The 24,273-nt window shown below is 39.7% G+C and overlaps 3 protein-coding genes across 25 annotated transcripts in view; 2 read left to right on the top strand and 1 right to left on the bottom strand.

Moving 5' to 3' along the window:
- Positions 1 to 4,171, top strand: part of LOC306819577 (calmodulin-regulated spectrin-associated protein 1-B-like) — a gene marked incomplete at its 5' end in the record, with an annotated part of 5,456 nt that extends 1,285 nt beyond the window's left edge. Inside the window, 5 exons of the mRNA XM_079336949.1 lie at positions 7 to 220; positions 627 to 729; positions 861 to 970; positions 1,381 to 1,499; positions 1,840 to 4,171. Of these exons, the coding sequence (XP_079193075.1) occupies positions 7 to 220; positions 627 to 729; positions 861 to 970; positions 1,381 to 1,499; positions 1,840 to 2,136 (843 nt within the window). The 3' untranslated portion in view covers positions 2,137 to 4,171. The remainder of the gene's footprint in view (positions 1 to 6; positions 221 to 626; positions 730 to 860; positions 971 to 1,380; positions 1,500 to 1,839) is intronic.
- A 1,632-nt stretch (positions 4,172 to 5,803) lies between these two features.
- LOC306838456 (uncharacterized protein) lies at positions 5,804 to 9,889 on the top strand. The gene is made up of 7 exons (XM_079366652.1): positions 5,804 to 6,348; positions 6,421 to 6,609; positions 6,702 to 6,809; positions 6,913 to 6,975; positions 7,896 to 7,961; positions 8,039 to 9,236; positions 9,511 to 9,889. Exons 1-7 carry the CDS (start codon positions 5,853 to 5,855, stop codon positions 9,533 to 9,535), a joined length of 2,145 nt encoding a protein of 714 aa, XP_079222778.1. The 5' UTR covers positions 5,804 to 5,852; the 3' UTR covers positions 9,536 to 9,889.
- Positions 9,890 to 10,544: 655 nt separating this feature from the next.
- The window catches only part of kcnt1b (potassium sodium-activated channel subfamily T member 1b), a 69,756-nt gene continuing 56,027 nt past the window's right edge, over positions 10,545 to 24,273 (bottom strand). For 7 of the 23 annotated variants that reach the window (XM_079357178.1, XM_079357189.1, XM_079357195.1 and 4 more), the window contains 13 exons: positions 23,608 to 23,679; positions 22,947 to 23,081; positions 22,660 to 22,771; positions 22,193 to 22,294; positions 21,053 to 21,136; positions 20,833 to 20,961; positions 20,076 to 20,096; positions 19,545 to 19,842; positions 17,782 to 17,844; positions 17,530 to 17,580; positions 15,713 to 15,724; positions 14,741 to 14,825; positions 10,545 to 14,496 (listed from right to left, as the gene is read on the bottom strand). In XM_079357178.1, coding sequence (XP_079213304.1) covers positions 14,376 to 14,496; positions 14,741 to 14,825; positions 15,713 to 15,724; positions 17,530 to 17,580; positions 17,782 to 17,844; positions 19,545 to 19,842; positions 20,076 to 20,096; positions 20,833 to 20,961; positions 21,053 to 21,136; positions 22,193 to 22,294; positions 22,660 to 22,771; positions 22,947 to 23,081; positions 23,608 to 23,679 — 1,285 coding nt within the window. In that variant the 3' untranslated portion in view covers positions 10,545 to 14,375. The remainder of the gene's footprint in view (positions 14,497 to 14,740; positions 14,826 to 15,712; positions 15,725 to 17,529; positions 17,581 to 17,781; positions 17,845 to 19,544; positions 19,843 to 20,075; positions 20,097 to 20,832; positions 20,962 to 21,052; positions 21,137 to 22,192; positions 22,295 to 22,659; positions 22,772 to 22,946; positions 23,082 to 23,607; positions 23,680 to 24,273) is intronic. The other 16 variants (XM_079357199.1, XM_079357180.1, XM_079357188.1 and 13 more) reach the window with 6 other exon arrangements.

Below are 24,273 nucleotides of genomic sequence, written 5' to 3'. Positions count from 1 at the left end.
TTGCAGACGGAGGCAGAAGAGGACCGTCTGCGTAAAGAGGAGGAGAAAACCCGGCGGGAGCTGATAAAGCAGGAGTATCTGCGCAGGAAGCAGCAGGAGATATTTGAAGAACAAGGCCTGGTGAAGCCTAAAACCCCCAAACCCAAGCAAAAACACAGACCCAAGTCTGTCTTCAGAGAAGAATCCTCCAGTGATAATTTCTCCAAATGCTCTTCCACACGTAAGATTGTTTTGTAATGAGTATGACATTAGAAAGGACTCTTTGTAGCCTCTCACCTTGGACTCATTTTGTTTTTGCCAGTTGAACTACGGGGCACTGTCACTTCTTTCTATTCTCTCATGATATCTTTCCTTGCTTTCCTTAAATGAAATTAAAGGTCTAAGATCAAATTTTCCTATTTTCCCTAAAAGAAAAACCACTGCACCGCATAAGTGTAGTCATCTCTAAAATGACTCATCATTTAAGACAGAAAAACTTCTTAGATAGAACAAATGAGCGATCAGCTACGTCTCCTGTTATGAATGTGTCTCGCTGATCGATCGTAACGCACCAAGAAGCAGGAGCTCCAGGGTGCTATTGTATTTCTTTACAAAATAACTGACCAAGTCATTTCTGTTTCACAAAGCTGACAACCTGAGCAACGCCCAATCAGGCTCCAGTCTGTCACTGGCCTCTGCCGCGACCAACGAGGCGGACAGCGTCAACTCCGGAGGGGCCGGATCTCAGCGGTAAAAACAACCATCATATCTTTATGTTGGACTTGTATATTTAATATTTGTATCTCAGATTTTGTTTCGGAGAAGATTTACACACATCGTCCTAACTGTTCAACTTCTACCTCCTTTCCTTCATCGTCTAGCTGTGACTCTGTGGAGTCGTTTCCAGGCAGCCGTAACAGTCGGACTGCAGAGAGGGACTGGGACAACGGCTCCACCGCGTCCTCCATCACCTCCATGGCTGAATACACCGGTAAATTCTCTTGTACATTTCCCTGACAACAGATTGTTCATCGACACTTCTCACCTGTGCGCCGACGTGAGTGGCCGCACTTTCAGTAGCTCCGTCCCTGTCGTACTTGTCTGATATGTTATTCGTTTGTTTTGGCTCTGTGCCAACTTCTAAAGAGGGGGGGGGACGGCGGGTGTGTATTGTAAACTAATGTCTTGTGTCCTGCCTGTCTGTATACTGCTACTGGATGCCTTGAATTTCCCTCGGGATCAATAAAGTATCTATCTATCTATCTATCTATCTATCTGACACAACATCCATATGTCCAGGATTACACAAACGCACAATAAAAGGATCATGGTGATCAGTCGTCGTCATCATGTGACCCACTGATTATTTTCTCTCCTCGTTATGTGCTTCTTCTCTCTTAGGTCCCAAACTTTTCAAGGAGCCCAGCGCCAAGTCCAACAAGCCAATCATCCACAACGCAATCTCCCACTGCTGCCTGGCCGGAAAAGTCAACGAGCCGCAGAAGAACCAGATCCTGGAGGTCAGCCACACATCCGGCAACTTATTATCTGCTTATGGGAAATAACAGAGCTGATTTCTCCCATTTGTATTAAGGAAGTTAGCAAAGTAAAAGAAACTGTTGGTAGAATGGAAGTTGCTTCTCTTATTTCTATGTTTGTCTTTTAACATCGGATGCAATGATACTGCTAAGATTAAAACATGACACACTTATTTTACTTAGTACTCTCTTTGCTTCTCCATTATAGAATAACCTGACCTTTGTATGTTCTAAAAAGTAACCTTGACTCAACAAACAGCTTTAATATGTCTCAGTATCTTGTTGTTTTCTTACTTCTGTTCGTCCTCTTTCCTCCTTCTAGGAGTTGGAAAAGTGCGAGTCCAACCACATGATGATCCTGTTTCGAGACGGCGGCTGCCAGTTCCGGGCGCTCTACTCTTACTTCCCTGACACCGAAGAGATCCAGAAGCTAACGGGAACAGGACCCAAGAGCATCAGCAAGAAGATGATCGACAAGCTGTACAAGTACAGCTCGGACCGAAAGCAGTTCACCGTCATCCCCGCCAAGACTGTGTCGGTCAGCGTGGACGCCCTGACCATCCACAACCACCTGTGGCAGGCCAAGAGAGGTGCAGTGCCAAAGAAAAGTGGAAAATAGCAGGAGGCCAGATTTTAAACCCTTCTTTATCATCCACATCATTTCCCCTCACCTTGCTTGTTTCATGAAAGGACCCGAGACGAGACGAGCTCAGCGCCATGCTCCACTTGGACACCAAGTTCTGGACATGTGGTCACCTAAAGGGATGACCGAGGTTACAAACACGGGGATAGGTGTGCGTGTGTATGTGTGTGTGTCGGTGTGTGTGTGTGTGTGTGTGTGTGTGTGTGTGGTCTGAGGGAGCGGTGCTTGCAGCAAAAAGAGGAATACTTGCTGAATCGCTTCTTCTTCCTCCTGTGATCTCACTGCGATGGGTTCAGGTCGCTTTAAGTCGGGGTCAGTTTTTTTTCTACAACCACAACTCAAGCATGTGGACTTTTTTTTCTTTTCCCTCTCATACTTGGTGGATGTTATTTTTTTTACATTAAGTATTTATTGGTTCAGCACTGTCATGATCGAGAGCTCAGCTGCAGCACTAAACTTGTCCCCCTTCATCAGACTAATTTGGACTAAAGTAGGAGGGGGGGTAGGAGGGGGGGCATCTAGGGCGGATTTCTGTCACTCTATTCAGAACAATCTGAAAACAAGGGACCTTTGTACATCCCTTTAGGACTGTCGGACTGCTCTGTGGTCCTGACAAACAACAACAATCTTCTTCCTACGTGGATCGTCAAATCAGGCTGGCATTACCGAGTTTGCCTCTCCAGGGATCTCTTAAAAAACCTGCTGCTCAGAAACCGTCTTCTTCTTTTGTCACCGGGAGGCTCCTTTACTTCTCCCTCAGACGTCCGTTGGCCTTTTCACGCATCGTGGTACTATCATCTATTTATTCAATCGCTTTTTAAATGCTGATTGTGTAGCACTGAGTTTGTGTATAGCAAAAAAAAAAATACAAAAAATCTTAACTCTTATTTTAAATGATTTGATTTTGTCGAGGAATCCTTTTTCTTAAGGGTGCCAAAAGATGGTCAGTGATAGGTTTTGGTACAGACATGATGCTTTTTTTTCTTTCTTTTTTTTTTTTTAAACTTTTTATTTAATAATTAAAGCAACGTGATAATAGAGATTGAGCTGAAGTTATGTATTTTTATCATAACGAGATTTCTCTGATGTTTAGAGCTTAGCTGTGTTTTCTTTCCACTGGGCACTCGAGAATTGTCCTGTATAAAGGTGCACTCATGAACACTTGTCAACTGCTTCTGTCATGCAATGTAAACCTCCGTAACTCCTCCTCTTCCCTCCCTGAGTGTTTTGTCAGCCTGTCCCTATCTTTAACCATGTGAGCAGCACACACACACACACACACACACACACACACACACACACACACACACTCTTGTTGTGAAGAGTGTCTGTGCTGCTGCTGTGCAACCGGTCCAAATGACAGTATTTGATATATTCACAGAGGGGGTTTTCCGTGTGTGGTTCAATCATGTTCCAACATTAAAGAACATTCCTCCAAGGTGTTGACAAACACTGCCGCAGCGTCTCTCTCTCTCTCTCTCTCTCTCTCTCTCTTCTCTCCGTCTTTTCAAAGTGCTTTTCTAAAACCATTTGTTGGCCTCAAGAACAACCAGAAGTGTTGCACGAGCACTTTACTTTCTGTTTGTTTGGGGGATTTTTGACCTTTCTGAACGGGCATCGAAACTAATCAAGTCACACTGCTGTTGTGCACTCTGTAAATTGTGGGAACTAAAACCAAACGCTAAGATTTCAAACTGACATGTCAAGCCGAATGGCCTGCACGGATATGATACTACTGCTGTCTCCAAAAACAAACAGAATACTTGATCTCTCATGTGCTGCATTTTGACTTGTTTCTGGGGTGGGGTTTGGTTGGTCAGATCTTTAATTGTATGTGCGTTTATGTTTACTAAAAGATTGTATCGGCATTTGGTCACCACTTTTGTTACACTAGTGTACTTTTCATCCTTGTTGATTTTTATCTTTGATCCCATGCCATCTATTTATTTAAGTGGAAGCACTGAAATGGAATAAATTTTCAAGTGAATAAAAGTCACATTTTTCATTTTTATTCTTTTCTCACAGCTTCATTTGTCCTTTCGTTTAGAGTCACTGTTTATTTTCTTTCTTTTGAGACACAACACTGAGTTTTATATCCACACATCAGATTTCATCTTTTCATTTATGACTGAAATGATTGAATTGACCTTTTTAAAATCAGAACTGTGTTATCCTACATGGCTGGCTTCATGATTTTAAGTGATCAAAACATGGTCAAGCCTCCCCGGGTGCTAACCTCTCACACTCTTATCAGCCAACTGGAACAGCAGCCTGAGCGACTGAATGCTAACACTGATAACCATGGCAAACGCTGATCGGCCATGACAACAGTGTTTCATTTCACACCTGCTAGAGCAGGTGATCACAAGACCCTCAGACTGTCACTGCATGTGGAGTTCACTTGTTAAACCTGCCTTTTTGGCATCTATGGGATCGCTCACCATGAAGGGTAAGTGCAAGTGTTTACAGTGCCGAGTGGAAAAACATAAAGAGGTCAAACAAGATTTGACCTCAACATTTTTATCTCCACAGTTGCTGCTCTTGTTCTGCTGCTGAATGTGCGTTTAGGCCGATGTTGTATTAGTGAGGGGCTGGTCTTAATTTGCAACAACGTACCATCAGGTAAGAACTTCAGTTGTAAGATTATGCTTTTCTTCTCATCTCACTCTGTAGAGGTGGTAAAAGGAAAAAGTTAGCTGAAAATCACGATACTGTATGATCATCCAACTTCAGAGTTTAATACAGTGCTGCTCTGTGTGGCTTCATTTCAGACCTTTAAAGGGATACTTCACCCATTTACATGAAGCTGTGTGTCATTAGAAACATGGTAGTAGTGTTGAATGGTCGTGAATCCAGCCCTCATTTTGCCCTGAGACAAGAAAAATATGTTTTTCTTTGCCTGGAAGTTTTCTTCATGTGATGCAATATGACGCTTTTTGCATCACATGAAGAAAACTTTCAAAGATACAAAGCTTCATGTAAATGGGTGAAGAATCCCTTTAAGTTAACGTAAGTGACGACGATTGTTGACACTGAAGAATACTTTAGGGCCAAAACCTGGAGCTGACAATATAAGATAATTAAAGAAATCTAGAAAACCGGAAATCAAGACATATCACAGGAAACCAAAAATGAATATGAGGGCTTTAGGATTCTGTGACTATCATGTCACACAAGCTCTTGGTTCATTTCTTTTGTATTGTGTACCAATCTTTAAAACTTGCAATGGTTACAGAAAACACAACCATCCAAAGGTGCTTTTATGCTGCTGAGGAGAGTTTTTTACTTTTCTGATACTCAGAGTGCCTCCATCGATCTGTAGTTGGTGCATTTCTGCACACAGTCATCACTCTGAAGACTTGTGTTGTTACAGTGTGCAACACGACCACCAGATGGCAGCACAACCAAGAACTTGAATTTCTTCAGTAAGAACATAGATATTCTGCTCTAGGTGTCACACACACGTTTCTCTCAAATTACTTTATTCCTAAAGACTTATTTTTCTCACAAGAAATAAAACTAAGGTCTGTGCAATCCGATTTAGTCAAAAGTAATGCAGCTGATTCTATATCTTGAAGGTCTCTTGTTGCCGTCGATTTCTTTTTTTTTCCCTGTGTTGCTACTTAATAACACCTAATTGCAATTCTAACACTGCTCTTTTAGCTTTCGAGCCCGGTTTTTCTTCTCTGGTGATGGATCTGAAGGACGTCGGAGAGATAAACTCCACTGTGCTGCAGAGTGACAACCTCAACACTGTGACCAGACTCAGGATTGATGGCGCTGGTGTCACAGGGATTGCTGAAGGGGCCTTTAGAGCTTTCCAAAACCTCACAGTTCTCAATCTAAACCGGAACCTGTTGACTGATGTGAACCCAAACTGGTTCAGTCATCCTGGTGTTCTCAGTGAGCTCAGCCTCACAGACAACAACATACAAGTTTTGAATATTTCCACTGTTAGCGGACTCATTAACCTCAAAAGGCTCACACTGAACATGAACAGGATCAAAGCAATCCACCTGGATACTTTTAGCTCTCAGAACAGCTTGGCTGAGTTGGACTTGTCTGACAACAGAATGACTCGGGTCTCACCTCAGGTTTTCAGGTCTTTCTCTTCCACTAGAGTAAGACTACATGGGAACCCCTGGGAATGTTCCTGTGAAGCTGAAGACTTTGTCAACTTCCTGAAAGGTTTGTCAAATGTCCGTTTAAAGAGAATCTGTTGTTAGAAATCGTTGACTCTGAGAGCGTCTCCTTTTACAGATCTTCAGAGCAAAGGTCTGCTTGACAAACCTTTGGAGGTGACCTGTGAGAGCCCTGCATCATTGATGGGACAACCTGTGTGGAACGTGTCAGTTTGTGAGACCGCCCGTCCTTCAAGATCACCATCAGTGGGGCCTACTTTAGAACCCAAGACTACTGATGCCCGTCCAACATCCACTGCTACATCAGGTTGCTCTTTTCTAGTTTCTATTTGATCATGTAAATCCTTCAACCTCATCAAGATCATGTGTGCTTACTACAGTATATGTCGTTACCTCCAGCAAAAACATCAGCAAGTCTGTCAAGTACAACATCTGAAATGAAAACATCCGCCCGCACAACACCCGCTGAACCTCCCACCTCTATCTCCTCACACCCTGTTACACATGGTAGTTTCTTTCATCTCCATTTGTGTTTGATATTTAAAATAGTTTTCTGCTAGAATCTAACATTTGCTTTGTATCTTTGTTCCCTGAACAATACAAACAACAGAGACAAAACCCTTTAACCCACCAGGACTCACAGATATCCCCCCAACAGTCCCAACACTGACCGGTACTTTTGCTGTTTATGTATATATATATATATATATATATATATATATATATATATATATATATATATTCCAATTTCTTCACTAATCAAAAAGGTTTACATGACATTTTATTGACAATAAATAAAAAATGCTCATCTCATGCTAGAGATTTAAACCACCCAACGATCAAATATAAATCAGACGTATCTCTTTTAGTGAGCAGGACTTTAGAAAAAGATTTCTCCAAGTCAAGTTTTCTAGTATAGCACCACCTTGTGGACATTAAAGTGCAAAACGTTAACCCCACTTAATTTCTGTTTTTAAACAAAGCATGCAGTGTAAGGCTCATTGTTTACAGTCGAAGTTCATTAAGGTAAAGTTAGTCTGAAAAGTTATTTTCTGTTCTATTTCATAAAAAAAAAAAAAAAAGAAGAAAATAATTTATTTTATATTTTAATATTGGGGTTTTAATCTTCTAAAATTAACCTTTTCTTATAAAGTTGAACTTGAAACATCAGTTTGATAGAACTATAAAATTAGATTAAGATTATTGGAGCTTTTAGCCTTATCTCATGGCCTCCATCATCAGATATACTGTTTGGTCTGAAGGTCTGACTGATAACAGTAAACCAATCTAAAAACATTGATACGATTTATCCTGCTTTTCCTAAATTGCTCTGTTATACTGACTCTGGAATATTTTCATTGGCTTGGTAATCATATTCCTGAAAGACCGGTTCATTTAACGTTAACTTGTATTACTTAATGAATAAGAAGAACACACATATGATTAATCATCAATGACATTACATTTCTTTTGTTTCTAACCTGACCACCGTAAACCCTCAGAGTACACACCCACACCTGCATCCACACCCACTGGGTAGACTCTTTTGATTGTTACATTTCCTGTGCCTTATGCGTCTGTTGTTTCCTCTAGAAACGTGTTCTACATCACGACCACCGCAAGTTGGAAATGTTGTCTGCACATCTGCTGTTGTGATTGGTATAGTTTTTCTTCTACATTTTAGTGCTTGATTGGTTTGAATTGAGGTGGTTAAACATGTCTTCATTCCTGTGCAGTGGTCCTGTCTTTCCTGCTGGCTGTGATTTGTTTCCCGGTGGTGCTCCATGGAAGAAAATGGAGGAAAAAAACAGTGATGCCTGGGAAAGAAAACGGGAACGAGGGGAGAGAAAACCGCAGCAGATTGAGTCAGTCTGTGGATCATGTTGAGGAAAGAGAAAACACTAAAAACAATCGTTTGGACACAGAGGCAGGATGTAAGAGATCCTTTAATGGAGTCAGATCTAAGTCTGCTAATGCTGTTCTCTTTACGTCTCCTTTTCATGAACCTGTGAAAGATCAGATGACTTTACAATCAGAGACAAAGACTCAGGCCAACAGCACAGAGCATCTCGAGGATGAAGCTGACATAGAAAGGCGGGTTAAGATGGAAAATTCAATAAACACCACTGAAGAAAATTCAGAACAGGCTATGAAAAGTAGAAATCTAGATGAAAACCCTCATTGTGTTTCTGAAAACACTGAACCTGTGCCTTATCTGATTATCGGTACAAACCAGAATGGAAACAATCCTGCAGATATCAATAAACAGTCCGCTGACAGTCAAAATAACTGCTCAAAGATGAAAAAAGTTATGGGAAGGATTTCCACCTGGCCTCCAACTGCAATTCAGTGGCAAGCAAGATGTAAAATGATGGGGAAGGAGGAGACAGAAGGCTCTGATGTCCTCACGGTTTGGACACCAAAGCTTCCAGGGGAGATTAAGACCAATTTAAACAATGACGAACGTCCTTCTAATTCTAAACGGGACAAAAACCAAGATCTAACTGATACATGTCAAACAGATGAGCCCTTAAATCTTGCTCACTTCACTTTGGAGGATTCTCAGTCCCAAAAACCAAATGAAAACAACACTTTAATCACAAACCCAGAGGAGCAGCAAAAGAAGGCAGAGGGGATCCAGGATCTGAACCCATCCAGGAAACCCAATCAGGTCAAACGTGGCCACAATCAGAACCTAACATCTGCAGAGGAGAACACACATATGAGCAGACGCGGTAACAAGGTAGATCAGAAAAAAGAGCCAGGACGAGCTGCGGCGAGCAGACAGGGGACAGGAAACAGCAGCCAGGTCTCACAGGCTCCCTCTGGTGGTGCCTCTCCAAATGATGAAACGCTGCTGTCCGGAAATGAGTACGCCTTCATGGACCTCCTGCATGAAGTGGTGCAGAACAACGGCCGCTGGACCAGAGAGAGGTGGAGGCAGAAACACATCAACAAGTAGAGCGTTAAAACAAAATCAATTAAATGGACATGGTTTAAAGCTATATATATACACATATCATTTTTAATCATTTAATTCTGTCACTCTTGAAATTACTTTAGATCATTTGTATAGGGCCTGTTACACTTAAAATAATCAAAAGAAAGTAACCTGATATTTTAGGAAATGTGCTTTGAGTTTATTCCTTAATGTTTGCAAGTCCAGAGTTAAACAGGTTATCACTGTTGTCATATCTTTCTATTAAAGGAACTCTCCTGTGATACAGGAGTAAGATTGGAAATGGTCCAAACACGAGGAGCAGAGGCTGGAGTATCTTGTCTTTTATTAACTTCTTTGGGGAAGAAAACCCCAAAAACTTTGGTTACTAAATTTTCCACGAGGCACCATATAATCCTGTGGCAGGTTTTCTTCCTGCCTCTCATCGTTGCATTCATCAGGTCTGTGCGCTGCGATGTTTCTTGACATTACATCACAAACTCAATGTGCAGTTATTACGTTAGGCAAAGCAGATACACTTTATTAATCCCTCAGTATACTTCTGGCTTCATTAAGCTGATAACGTGATAAGAAACCTGGCAGACATTAGACAATGGGAACATTAAGGGTTCTTGTATAATACATCACAGTAGCTCTAACAATGTTTGTTTTAGCAGATAAAACCTTTCATGCAGCATAATAAACAACATTACTGAGATTATGTTGTTGCTACATGGGTTCTTTTTTATATGAGATGATTTTGTAAGGCAACAAGAATTCACACATTTGATTTACTCAGTTTTTCCATGACAACGAGTAACTTCTAGTTCTATTCCAGAGATCTCAAATTGTTTTTCTCTCATCCTCGCGTCCTACCTACCTCATTAGATTAAGAAATGGCCACATGGCATGTCTGGCCTATCATAATTGTAAGAGTATTTTTCTGTTTTCTAGATCTGTCAGCATTAGAACAAAGCTTTGTTATGAGATACATGTATGGGAAAACCAGATGTTTTATTTCAATAGAAGAAAAATAAGAAGGGATCTCAAGAAAGCCACTGCAAATAACTTTTTATTATGGGAAGAGAAAGTAAAATAAAATTTAAGGATGCCTCTTTACAAGTTGTTTTTTCATCTCCTTCCTTAAGCGACAATATGTGTGACTCCCTACTGTTATTGTGTGATCAAATCAATACTTATCTATGGGAGATTAATAACACAATAAAATATGCGATACCATTAATCTGTTCCTTACTAATTGTAACTCAATAAACAACAATCAATAAAAAAGTCTTTCATTCATATTTCTCTGGCTGCATGCAGCATTTATTTGTTCATATTTTATGTCCAAGTACACTCGCTTCTCATTAGAAATAGTACAAAATGGATTAACCCCTTTTTGACATCGACTTAAAAACAAAGTGGAGGTAAACATAATACATTGGCTTTTGGAAACACCTAGACAACATGCATGTTCCATTCATATAAATACACAGTATCAAATAATGGCTCCAACTTGCAAGCAGTTGATTGATTATGGGTTTCTCTAGCTGTTGCTAAATGTCCAAAAAACAAATCATCGTTCTTGGCAAGCTTGAATATCAAAACATGCTTTTTAAGGTTTACATGCCCCGTGTGGTTCTGTAAGTATGGACAGGAGGAGATCTATGGTGAACATTGTGGAGACTTTAGATTTATCACAAGTGAGGACCGAGGACAATGAATGAACTGAACATCGATCTTATAGTCTGTCACGATCTCTCACATTTTCACTCCTCAGCTCTCCTGCCCTGTAAACTGACACATCTGAGGGGTCGCAGAGCAAAGAGCAAAACTTCATCTTGGAGGGACTCTGCAAAAAACACAAACTCAAACATAAAAAGCTTAAACTGACTCATTTTAAAACCCAAACACATCAGTTCATTTGAGAATGCTGTGTCATTCACTTCCTTTTTCTTTAACATCAGAAAATAACTTTTACCAAAATAACCTTTCAAACAACTACAATGTAAATCAAACTAACTGCACAACATGATTCTGCATGTTTATCTTTGCGTCACATGAAAGGTTGAATACTGTCCACCGTGTTGCACAGATTCAGGTTAAAGGGTCTTGCTGTTCTGCTCGTGATATCCCCGCAGAGCTTAGTGCAAAAATCGTTCAAGTCCTCTCTCTTTATTTTAACACACAGAAGAGACGAAACAAAAGCAACAACAACAAAAAAATGACAGAAAAAGTCCATTTTTACAGTGCTGGAAGAAAAAAAAATTAGTAGAGGAATGATAACTGCACACTGACACTGCCTTATACGCAAGGTGGCCTGAAGGCATCTGTACAAAAAGAGAGCACTTCATTTTCAACTCAAGTAGATTTAAGAGAGACACATGAATGTACCTGTCCCCGTCTGTGCAAAGTGTTAACTGCTACCAGCTGTACTACAATTCAAAAAAGAGTTATGAACCTGGACAATCACAATAAGCAGAAATTAAGGAAACATCACAAAAGTAAAGGTAGATCCCTCTGTGGGATGCAAACACTGCTAATGATATTTGAGTCAAGGTAAATGGATAATACTGTATATTGGAAAGTATACTTTTGATCTAGATGCATTTAGATGCTAAGTCAACAAATAAGCCCACTTGCTTTCTCGCCTGAAGAAGACGATGTCCAAATTCTTCACCCTCTAAGACTAGTGTAGCAAATGTTTAGTGCTGAATCACCTCCAGTCAAAATGTCCTTTTCCGTGCGCTGCTGTGTTTACAGTCTGATTAGCAACTTAAAAAGCAATGTACGTACTCAGATCAAGAGAGAAGCTAAATTCACCTTTCCTCAAATGTCTACAATGTAAATGTCAGTTACATTGTTCATCTGTTTCTGATAGGTCTTAGATTGACTATAAATACTCTACTGTGCTACAGAGGCTTCAATCCGACTTAATTCCTTGTTTTAGATTTTTTTTTAAAGTAAAAAGGCAGTTTTTTTCAATTCGGCCCTCAAAATAAGGAAAGGTTTTTCAAAGTTTTCTTCAGAGAGGTAGATGTCTTTTATCTGCTTTTTGTAAACACAACAATGAGCATGGTCTTTTTACCTGCTCGTTTGTAATGTTAACAGACAAAGAGTAGGCCTACTGTAAGGTCCTGTCATACTTTTTGTTAAGTGTCTTGCGATAACGCTTGTTATGAATTGACTCCATACAAATAAAGATTGATTGATTGACAGAGGTCGGATCAATCATTTATGATACATTACAGGAAGTTGAGAAAACTAAGCTATGATTGGCTTTGCTACTCAGCTTTAAACAGATGGTTTGCTCAGGCTGAACTTTGATAGAACGTAATGTTAGCTATACTCGCAAGCAAATCTCCCTTTATAGAGATAAACAGTTGTCATGAAATGTTATTGTGCTGAATTGTTACCGACTCCATACCGACTGTTTTTTTGCCTGCTGATACATACTTGCTTTGAGTAGTCAGAAGACCAGAAAAGCGCCGGACAAGCTCAAGTCATTTTACCATTTCCATAAATACTAGTCAGACTACACATTTACTGCAAACAGAATCCAAGAACCTAACATATTAAAGTCCAGGCACCTAAATACAGAGTCTCCATTTTTTAAAGGGAATCTGTACATAGAGATTTGGTCTGTCAGTTATTAGCCTATACAACAGAGGACTGTTAGCTTAGCATAGCAAAAACACTGGAGGCCGAGAGAAACAGGTAGCCTGGTTTGAATTCATAGATCGTCTAGCTTGTTTTATCCAAAGCTACAATAGCCAATTCAGAGTTTTTTTTAAAGAATAAACACACAAAACAAAGTATATGAGTAACATTTGTAAGCTTCCTAATGTACAGCTAGCTGCTTTCCCTGCCTCACATTGATCACACAGACTATCCAACACTCTTCAAAAGAAAATCCACTTATTGTAGTGTTGTGACCAAGATACTTCTCAGAGACGTAGAAAAAACAATATCTTACAAAATAATAAATAAAAACAAAATATATACACGTCTTTTTGACGTAAATATGAAAAACTTATACAAATAAATACAGATTCATATAGAATGTTTTGTAGGCAAAGTGAAACAAACTAAGGACCACCAAAATCATTTGATCTTGTCTATTAATCAGGCCTTAATATTCTTCTACCTTGCTTAGCTTTTTCTGAACAGAAAAAATTTACGTACTGTCCAACGTGTCTCTGATAATGAATAACATGGGCTCATGTCGGTCAGGCTCTTTGAAACCCCCCCCCCACACACACACACTGATATCACAAAACATGAACATTTGGCACATAACATAATACAAAAAAATATTTACAAACCAAAGGATGGCACAGTCGAGTGTAGCAGACATGATTTAGGACACTAAACGCATCAAAATGATATAACAATATTCAACCTTTCATACAAAAAAAGATCTGCATCTTAAACAAACCAAACAAAAGAGATATGCTAATGATTCTAACATGGCCCATCAAAGTGCCACTACAGTGTGTATATTCATAGGTAAAAAACGTTTGTGCTCATAAAGAAAATCAAATCTCGTCTGATTCGAACACAGACCAAAAACAGATACTTTGTAATAATTGAAGAAAAGTGCACATGAAGTGCAATTGATGATAAAATGATCAAATTGATAGAAATATGTACCTTTCACTTTGTAGAAAACAGGACTGTTAAGATGAGGAGGAGGGTTTATTTCCCCCCAGATTCAGTTCTTGGTGTGTTTAGGTAGAAAGATGAGTTGAGTTGGTTGTAGTCGTGGCAGGAGGGCAACTTCATCCCTGTGATAAATGATTTCATATCCTGTACAGTATGTGTGCAAAAATCCAAATACCCAAGACAATACTGATGAAACCTGTGAGGGTGACGTGTGCTAGTACAGCGGGTGGGCTTGGGGAAGTCGGGGTGGTTAACTAGGCACTCTTCATGCATCCTCCTGTAGCAGCTCAGCGGGAAACAGCAGCTCTTTTCGTGGCTGTCTTCACAACGTTGATTATTTCTGAGACACATAATGCACATTCATGATGGACCGCTGATATAAGCCTCCATCTGTGGGACACAAACCAGATTTTTTCGGCCCAGGCCGGGCTTGAACATTAAGGGTCAGGGTGTGGAGGGCTGAGGGGTTCTCAGAGGTGAGTCTCATCCCTCGTCTCTGTGCCAAAGTCCTGCTGGTTCCTTGTGCTGCGGGACTGACCCACCTGGGAGTCCTCTGGCATGTGTGCCAACGGGTCGGACCGGATTATGTACCTAAGAAGACCAAATCAACATCATCAGCCGCTATCAAGGAAAAGTAACTGAGACCAGGGTTCTGTTCATATCTTAAAATCTTCATATGGATTTAACTGGCACCTACTGTTTTGTCTGAGCCCACAATATCACAATAATGAGTGTAATTGCAGGATATTTGTATCATTGCTTATTATGCTGGATCCTTAGGCAAACATCCTGCTTATTCCCAAATCCACTGGACATAAAAGTACAAGTATCTTACACAATGTCGTTGAGCTCCAGCATGGTGTCAGGAGGAGGGTTGATGAGGACGTAGGACAGTGTGTTCTGGTGGTCGTTCATCTCGTCTGGAGAAACAAACAGAGGAGGCATTCACAGCTGCTCTGGAGTCCTCCTCCATTATACAGAACATCATCCAGCAAATGAGCCCTGAACATATGAACCCCTCTCTGTTTGAACCTTTCACTGAGGACAAAGGATAAGTAATCCTTGAACAGTATCAGAGCAAGTGGATGAAAAAAAGGGTTGTGGGGAAGCTCTTTTTGTCAGTTTGACTGTTGATCCAGAGAAAGCTTGTTACAGCTGCTAGGCACTATATGTATATATATATATATATATATATATATATATTAGTATGACTACTGAAGGATATATGCTTTTGGATTTTTGAAAGTGTTCAAATATATTTGAAAATAACTTTCAAAATTTTTTTTTAAAATAGCCTCAAACTTACCACCAAAGGGTTCTATGTTTACACTGTGCTATTTTTGTTACACATTACTTAATGCATTTAATTTTTTTTTTAATTCCCAAAGATCTCTCAATTTTTGCTTATAAATGTGTCAGAATCAATTAAATTTTTTTTTTTTTAAAAGCGAAAATCAAACCAATTGACTGAGCTTAGTGTTTTTTTAATCACTACATTCACCAGTAACTTGTTCAACAAACATAAGTGAAGAGTTGTAACCATTTTACTGTTATGACTATAAAGGTTATGTTACCATGACAACTGTTTTCAACTATGGCTTTTATTTTATTGAACAATAAGGGGAAGCTGACTCAGATGAGTCATATACGAGTATATGTTATTTATATCTGTGTGTGTGTGTGTGTGTGTGTGTGTGTGATTTATATCTGTGTGCGTGTTCTGAGTGCTCTCTGGTGGCAGCTCCTACTTGCTTTGCGTGTTGTAAAGAGGAAGGGAAAGGGCACACGTGTAGCCATAAAAACCCACCTGCTTGGGGCCCTTTATAAAGCCGGGCGGGGAAGGGGGATTGGGGGGAAGAGAGAGAAGTGCTAACCGTTACTATCATGGCACTGAGAGGAACACGGGGAGGCCCATGCTGCTGGCCCATGCGCAGCTTCAGAACAGAGCTGACATGCAGACAGCGTCCGCGTCCATCCCCACTGCATTCCTGTTTTTCTCCTGCGCATTCAACACCGCATCGACAGGCTACGTAAGGCGGCAGGTTGCCATGCCAACGGACAACACTTAGCTCCCTCACACAACCCACCCTAACCACCCCCCAGAGTGACATGAGACACACCCCACAGACACACAAAAGACATGCTCCAGCATCCGTCAGACTGGACCAAACGCAGAGAGCGACTCAAACCAAACTGAGTGAAGCAGAACACATTGTGAGTGTGAGAGTGGAAGAGGTTCACCTGCAGCTGCAGCAACATCTGGATGTTTATTTTATGATACTGAAGAACTGATCAAGTCTGTGGAAATAAATGTGCTGTAATGATTTGAGTCATGAAAAAAGAGCATGTCTATTTGTTTCCCCCCTAAACCTCACTGTAGTTATTATATAGTGTATCAAATACTGATTATACCATGGCCATAAACAGGAATAATTTCAGGTTTTTTAAAGACCAACTGACCTATTAAACAGTGACTTTGAGTGTTTACTTCTACTTCTTCGTTGAAAGTTTAATTTACAGTAAGTACAACGCAACACAGCACACTAAAGATCTCGAACCTGTAGACCTCTATTTAACTCTGTCACTTACTGAAAATCAAACCGAAGGCAAAAATCTCCCCAAACAAAGAGAGAAGATAGTCTAGACTTCATTCAGCCAAGTAGTCACATAAATCAACGTGTTTTTAACTGGATTTGATTCAAAATGAGAAACTCCAGAAAAGTAGATTCAGCAGATTTTCAGCCAGTGACTGGCTTCCCCTCCTCTATTTAGACTTAATAATATACAGTCTTGATCTTAAGTCGCTGGCTCTTTTATTTCAGTAAAAGCAACAATAAATGTGGCAAAAATAATTTGCAATTAAAATGTTAACCTAGACGTAAAAGCGTTTTTATTTTCCTCATAAAAAAAAAAAAAAAAGGATGTGCTGAGGGAAATAGTCTTCAGAAGTAGCTCTTGAGTAAAGTAGTCCTGAAGGGAAATCACAGCTAATTTGCTGCCCTAATGGTGGACTTTCATATGACTGCAGCTTGGTGAGACTGGAGGTGAGCTTTAACAGTTTTTCATCTCATTTTGGGTGTCGTGGCAATTCAAGTTGAGAGTCCTCACATAGTGATAATTCTTACCCACAGTTGTAGCCATGGTATAAATGTGAAGATTCACTTCTGTGCTGAATTAGGGAAATGGCAGACTAACAGGAAGAGGGGGAGAAAGTAGCTTTTGTTCCTCTAATTTTCACACGTACAGTAAATCTAATGGTTCACATTTGAACTGTCCATGTCGCCTTCCATCCACAGACATAATGCGTTCCGCTCCACTCTCAAAGCAAAACTCTGATGCCCTGCAGAACTCTAGCTGTTTGGGACGTCACCTCACGAGAACACAATGCAGAAAAGATATCAGAGAGAGAGAGAGAGAGAGAGAGAGAGAGAGAGAGAGAGAGAGAGAGAGAGAGAGAAAGAGAGAGAGAGAGAGAGAGAGAAAGTGCGGAGCAAGAAAGTGAGAGATTGGCTGCTGATCTACTGCTTACTTTGCCATGACGCACACACACACATACACACACTTTTACACACACACACACACACTCATGCGATAAAGTTGCAGTACTGTGATCAACCAGCTAACCTGACGGCCTGGTCCCCTCTGTATATGGGTGCTCTGAAATATCCTGCAACTCTAAGCAAGGGCATTCAACGTTAATCTTCAACGGCCTTACTTTGAATTTACAATACTACAAATTGTTTATAAATGAAAACAATAGAACATGTTTTTTTCTGATATCAAAGGATGCTGGTGAAAGGACAAGTTCCTTTCTCCACATGATGGACGTACCCACTCACATGTTTGTAAAGGAGTTATAAACAGCTCATCAGTTACCTTGCAAATATCCTAGATTTACTCGATTCATGACATCGCTCGCAGTGAGATTAGAAACATCCTCTACAAAGCCAAAGGAGGGACAAGAAGAGGAGTCAGAGAGAACAAGGAAGCACAGGAACAGAGGAAGAAAGGGGGGAAGGAAACAAGAAAAAGAACACAATCAGGCAGGCAGCAAACCAGTTTGCAGTTTCAAAAAGAACTTTTCAAAAAAAAAAAAAAAAAAAAAAAAAGAGTGTGAGAGCGATGCAGAGAAGCCATGCAATAAGTGAGTGTGCACAGAATCACTTCCAAATGATTCATCTGTCACATGATATATGCTCCTGTCGCAGTAATCCTCACTGACATTCAGAGTTCATAAGAAGGTCTTGAGCTTTTGGGGTTCTTCCTGAAACGTATTCAATCCACACGTTACTTGATATTTATGCATAATGCCACACATCTGGAGCATGATTCTGCTTCTGTTTGAAAGCGTGAAGCTGGGTGGAAACAGAGAAGTGAAGGGGAAATAAAAAGAGCAGAAGAAGAATGCAGGCAAATTACAAAAATAAGTTTTCTATAAAATGCAACTGAGACAAGGTTTGGGCTCCTGCGTCTTCATGCATCATGTGTTCACATCCACAGTGTCGGATGATGGTGACTACTAATGTTTGATGACACACTGCTGACAAGATGCATGTGTGAAACTAATGTGAGAAGAACAGGTTTAATGGAGGGAAATGATGATGCAGTGTGTTATCATAAGCTCTACCATCAAGACGTGCACTTCAGTGTCTTGATAGGTCATGAGGAGAGGGGACATGAGTGAAGAAACTGGTTTTAGACTTTGACACTAAGCTTTTCTCACAGCAGAAATAATTTCAGTGGCTGACATTTCTTAGTGCATAAGAATCACCGGAACTACACACGTTTCTTTGAGGGTCTTTGTTTTTCTGCTTCAATTTCATGAACAGCGACAGCCAGGCTTTATAGCTTATATTATATAAGTGTTTAACATCAACACTATGTTATGTAATTATGGATTAAACCAAGCTATTTTCAAGATTTTATGTTTTGGGCCTCAAAGAGTTGAAGTTGATTTGTAGTCTTTGAGTTTTTAAACTTTGTTATTTTACCAGAATAACAGCCAAAGCTCGAATAGATTTCAGTTCAAATGATGGAAACAAAAGGGGAAGTGGAGGAAGGGAATACATCTGCAAACCTGGAGCCATTTACTTTATGTATATATTTTTTAATTCTTGCTCATAAAAACTTGGCATTAACAGATAATAATCTTGTTTTTTTTAAAACGAAAATGTATTCAGAGTTTACTCCTCATTGACAGCTTAAAGAGAAATAAAGAGAAATCGCCTGAGTAATTTTAAGTGAACTGAAATCAAATCCATCAAACCCAGGTGGAAGCTGAGCTTTATTATCCTGAACAGAACCTTTTTATTCGATGGTTAGAAAGGATTTTTGTTGTATCAGCTGAGGTTAAACTCAACCTTTCACATTATTTCTGCCTTGAGAGCTGCTGTGGGAGACATCAACACACAAACGTTTTTATTTGAATGATCCTTCTTTTTCTGCTATGTTAAGACTCATTCATTAAATATCCAAATATCAGGAGAGAAACACGACTTCAGTAGGTTTCAATAACCTCATATACTGCATCTAGTTTTCCTCTAAAGTTAGGCTTTAACTTCTATAAGTCATCTTCATTACAAATCTAATCCACTGCCTTCCTCTCCTCTGAACATCGCACCATCAGAGGCTCCACTCACCGTATCCTACAGTTGGCAGGCCGAGGTGCTTCATGCGGTTCTTGACCAGCTCAGACAGCTCCTGCCGCTCTGAGCGTCGGTACAGGTTGAGTCTCTGCTGCGAGATTCTCTCTGCTCTGCTCGACGGTTTGGCACTCTTCCTGCTCAACCTCCGCGCCCACTGCATGCTTTTCTTCCTCAGCAACGGGTGCTCTGATTGGTCGCTCGTGGTAGAGTTTCTGTGAGATGCTTTCTCCTTCCAGGTGTCTCTGCGCTCAGTGTGCTCTGCGCCCTGCTCCACGTTTATGGACACCTGAGACTGTGAGAGCAGGAGACAGTGTTAAAGCTGTGTCATGTTCATGTTACTTTTGTCCTACTGTCTAAAACATAATAAGTCCTTGTAAAGCAAACTCCTGTATTTCCAGAAGCTTGTATTCCCAAGCTGTAATGATCATGACCTTTACATTTTGTGAAATGTCTGTCAGGTATTTTTTAGTATTAAAACAAGATACTGAATCATCCAAATGAAAAATAAGCACATTTGGATCTTACCTGTGCAGAACTGTTCTTACCCTGAAACAGGGACAAAGACAAACAGACATCCAAACAAAAGGAGATGCAATAAAAGATGGAGGCATTCAAAGCAAACTATATCATCCAAACTGAAAAAGTCAGCGGTTTAAATAGTAAATACGGTTGATTTACTATTTTATCAATCATTGCTCAAATGTTAGGAAATTAACAGTAGCTAAACGGGACATCTCTGTATCAGGACTGGTTACTTTATTAAACTTACTAATCACTAAAATACTTGCTCAATGTTATTAGGAACTATATACTGTAGATACATGCTGTAACTGAACACACTGTTTAACAGTTTTGGTTAAGGTATTAAGGGCAACAATGTTAATTTCCTTCTATTGCTTGACATAAAACAAAAAACCCTCAAAAAGGATGAAAATACAGGCTTAAGCACAACAAGCAGCCAGTTATAAAAAAGCTAAATACAGAGAGATGCATTGTCAAAATTTGAAATTCAGAATATAAAAAAGAAAGTAAAATTAGAACAAAATGCAGAATTGAACAAAGGAGATACATGTACAGGTAGGGGGACAAAAATGAAGGCAGAAGAAATGAAAAGAGAGGAAGCATAACCTGAAAATTTTGGGAAGATGTAGCTAAAAAAGAAATGAAGAAAATACAAAACCAGGGAATAGAAAATAAAAGCAAGCCAAAGCCAAACCAGAATCCAAAGCTGGAATCAAAAGAAAACCAACTGCTCAGATAGAAAGTATATGATGAAACTTGCCTCTGACGTCGAGAACATGTGTGACTCAGTGCGATAGATCCCGATGGGGATCTCAGCGCTGGATGAGCAAAGCTTCTGAAAGAGTCTCCCGTACGTCCTGATCCAGAGGTCCTCCTCTGTGATTTTCATCTAAGGGTTGAAAAGAACTCAAGGTAAGACACCATTACACTCATCTGAGCTAAGACTTTGTTTACTTTGCAGAACAAACATTTATACTTACAGCACCCAGGTACCCAGAACCTGGCGTAGTGTCCAGACCCAGAAGAAGCCTTATGATAGCGATCATGTAGTCTTTCACAAAAGACTGGCAAAACAAGGAGAAAAGCTGTGATTTAAAATGGTCAACTATAACCCCAGCTGTACAGCAGTTAGGATGACGTGTGCATGCTTTTTTTTTTTTTTTTACAAAAAGAGGCTCTCAATTTGACATGAATCTGTGGTTTACAGACTTGAAACTGCTTATTGAATTTACTTTACTAGAAATCATAAATCTTATCTGTAAAAAAAAAACAACGGTAAAAGTGAAGGAACTTTGACCTTAACAAGGTAAAAGAGAAAATCATGTAGACATAAAAACACCAGCTAAATGCAATAATCCAGTTAAATGGCCAAATAGAAGACTTTAAATTAAAGTCATAATATTCACCATGCAACTAGTTGCATATTAGCATGCTAATTAGTAGCATACTGGCTGTTCATTATTACACTATTCTACAGTCTAGCAACAAGACCATTAACTCAGAGTTTGCTCTCAGTACCCTCTTAATCACTGCTTCTTGAAAGTTAGGAAGTTGTTGAACATGAATTATGATTTGAATATTCTTTGCTTAGTTTGGCTCCTAAAAGGTAGACGTAGCCTAAGCAAAGGCACCCTGAGATCATAATTTATGTACAACAACTCCCAAGTTTACTATCAATAAGCAGTGAGAGCAAACTCAGTTATTGGCCTAGTAACCACAGACCAGGGTCATTTAGAATTAGATAGCCGTGACTATGCAACTAATTAGCATGCTAATTAGCATCATCATATAAGTGAGTAATTATATTATCCCTCTTGTTTATTTAGTTTGTGAATATTTCCAGTGAGTTTTCTTTATAGCTTTCAATTAGTTACTCATTTCAATGGGAAACATTTCTGAAACTTGTTCTTTGAGCATCAAACTTGATGTAAAAAGAAAATAATATTACAAGAAAAACATTGACATTCAAATACTGACAAATCTGGGAAGTCCTTAACCTGCTTTGAGTAAACAAAGCTGCCCAAACTTACATTTATGACACACAATCACTAGACAAATGACACTCAACAATAAGAGCTTGTACACACTGTACCCCACACTGTACAGTCCTTTTAGCCAACCTGGTAAAGCAGTGTATCCAACATGCTGATACTGAACACCCTGCCTGCAGCGAACGGCAGACGGAACATGAAGGCCAAGTTGGAGCCCTTATCACGCTCTATCTGCAGACACAAACACAAACAGTAACAGAGCAACCAGTGATTAAAAACATTTTTCTCTTGAAGGTTTGCTGAACTTTTGCTTTTTAAATCCATTTCCAAGACAAGCGTGATAACAGGCTGGTTATTTTTTGGTCCTCTGACAACTTACAAGTTGTTTGAGAGTCACGTCAGAGTGCAGAGAGTATCTAAGATCAAGAATAATGATACAACTTTAATGCAAAAATTCTTCCTCTCTCATTTTCACTATTTCTAGTGTAAGGAAAAGCCAGGCACTCTTTTCTAAATATACTAATTAAAATGTACATTTGAGTTTTTACCCGACACTCGTCACTTTTAGCCAAAACCTTTGAACATCAACAACTCACCTTCTCCAGTTTGGAGAGAGCGAGTGAGTAGCAGTCTTTAGCTCTGAACTGCATGAACCTCATATTGGACGGGTGTGTGAGCTCAGTGATGATGCTGAGACTGGGGAATAACCTGAGAGAGGAAAGAGAGAGACGAGACATTTTGTGCTGAGCGGTGAGAAACACTGTGGCAGTGACAAAATGTATTAGATTTTTAGATAATCAGTAAAAGATGAGTTTCACAGATATATTACTTTGTCTGTACGCTTTGAAACAATCTCATTTCACATTTCTGATATGTGACTAACCTGAACATGGTCTGGACGTTGACGATGGTCTTGGCGTCGGCCATGTAGTCCTCCTCAGCGCTCATGGTGCTCTCCTTGTCCACCACCACTAGGTTGTCGGCGTAGATTATTCCACACTGTAGCAGGTTGTCCAAGCTGGTCACAAAACAACAATGTTACTTCAAGAATTGTCAGAAAATAAATCGATGCATGCCACACATTCATTTAATCGTTTTCTAAACTCTCAGTAAGGACTACAATAACTAAATGCTACAGTATATGATGTTGAGGCTGGCGGGGAATCTTGGGAGTTCTCTCTGCTCCTCCCGCTGAATATTTGAAAAGCTACAAATGTTAAAGGTACTGTAGATCTATGAAGCAGATCTTCCTTCTTGGTCTTTAGCCTCTGAGAACACTACCAATTTACTGTAGATGATTAATTGAAATGAAAAAATCCTAAACTTTGAAGTTGCAGTGTTTCTCTCAACCAAAGCAACATGTGATTATAAGAAAACTAATATACAGCATCTATACAACCTAAAGTTCGACACCAGTACAGTTATCTTTTATGCTGTTTTTCTCATATTGTTTTCCTTTCATGAGGCACTAAATTAGTTTTTTGATTACCAACAGACACTCGAGATTAGGTTGTAATTATTTTTTTAACAATCCAAACACATACTTGTCGATTGTTCCAGCCATGAAGTAAACCATCGGAAAGCAGCAAATGGCCTCTAAGAAGTGGTTGTCTGGCCTGCGGGAAACATGAAACATCAATTAAGGAAAGAACTAATTATGTTTCCATAAGACCACAGATTATGATGTTCATAAGTTTATATTCTGAATCATGGGCAGGGATCGTATTAATGACGTTTAATAGACAAAAAGAGAGAAAACAACATGTTGATTACTACTGAGTAACTGGAAGGTTTCATAGGTTGCTATTTAGAACCTCAGATGGCTTCACTTCGTCAGAGCTTTCTCTGCTCCCTGAACGTGTAGATTATTTGTTTCAGCAACTGCAGATATTTGTCCAAAGTGAATGAAACGCAGAGTGAGTTAGAGGTGCAGATCACTGCAGCACACACACACACACACACACCGTATATTTACCCTAACATATAAAACAGACTAATGAACTAGCTTTTCACAAGTATCGCAAAAGTCATTTATGTGCTAAGAAGAAGAGAAACCCGTAGCTGTCACTCTCTGAAAAAGCATTTTGGTCGTTTTAAATGTTAAATGTTGTTCAAATGCAGACATGTTGATCAGTTTTTATTTCACGCCCACTTGCGTTCGCAATAAAATGCAACACACAGTCCAACAGAGATCCCGTCCTTTATATCGT

This window comes from Symphodus melops (assembly GCF_947650265.1).
Source record: "Symphodus melops genome assembly, chromosome: 1".
Lineage (NCBI taxonomy): Eukaryota > Metazoa > Chordata > Actinopteri > Labriformes > Labridae > Symphodus > Symphodus melops.
This window is presented reverse-complemented; position numbering and strand designations above follow the sequence as displayed.

Bases quoted from the DNA above. Each gene is read 5' to 3' on its own strand.
- LOC306838456 (XM_079366652.1), top strand. From the start codon at position 5,853: ATGGATCTGAAGGACGTCGGAGAGATAAACTCCACTGTGCTGCAGAGT. The intron at 6,810-6,912 runs GTAGTTTCTTTC...TACAAACAACAG, and splicing joins CTCACACCCTGTTACACATG to AGACAAAACCCTTTAACCCA. The intron at 6,976-7,895 runs GTACTTTTGCTG...TGTTTCCTCTAG, and splicing joins AACAGTCCCAACACTGACCG to AAACGTGTTCTACATCACGA.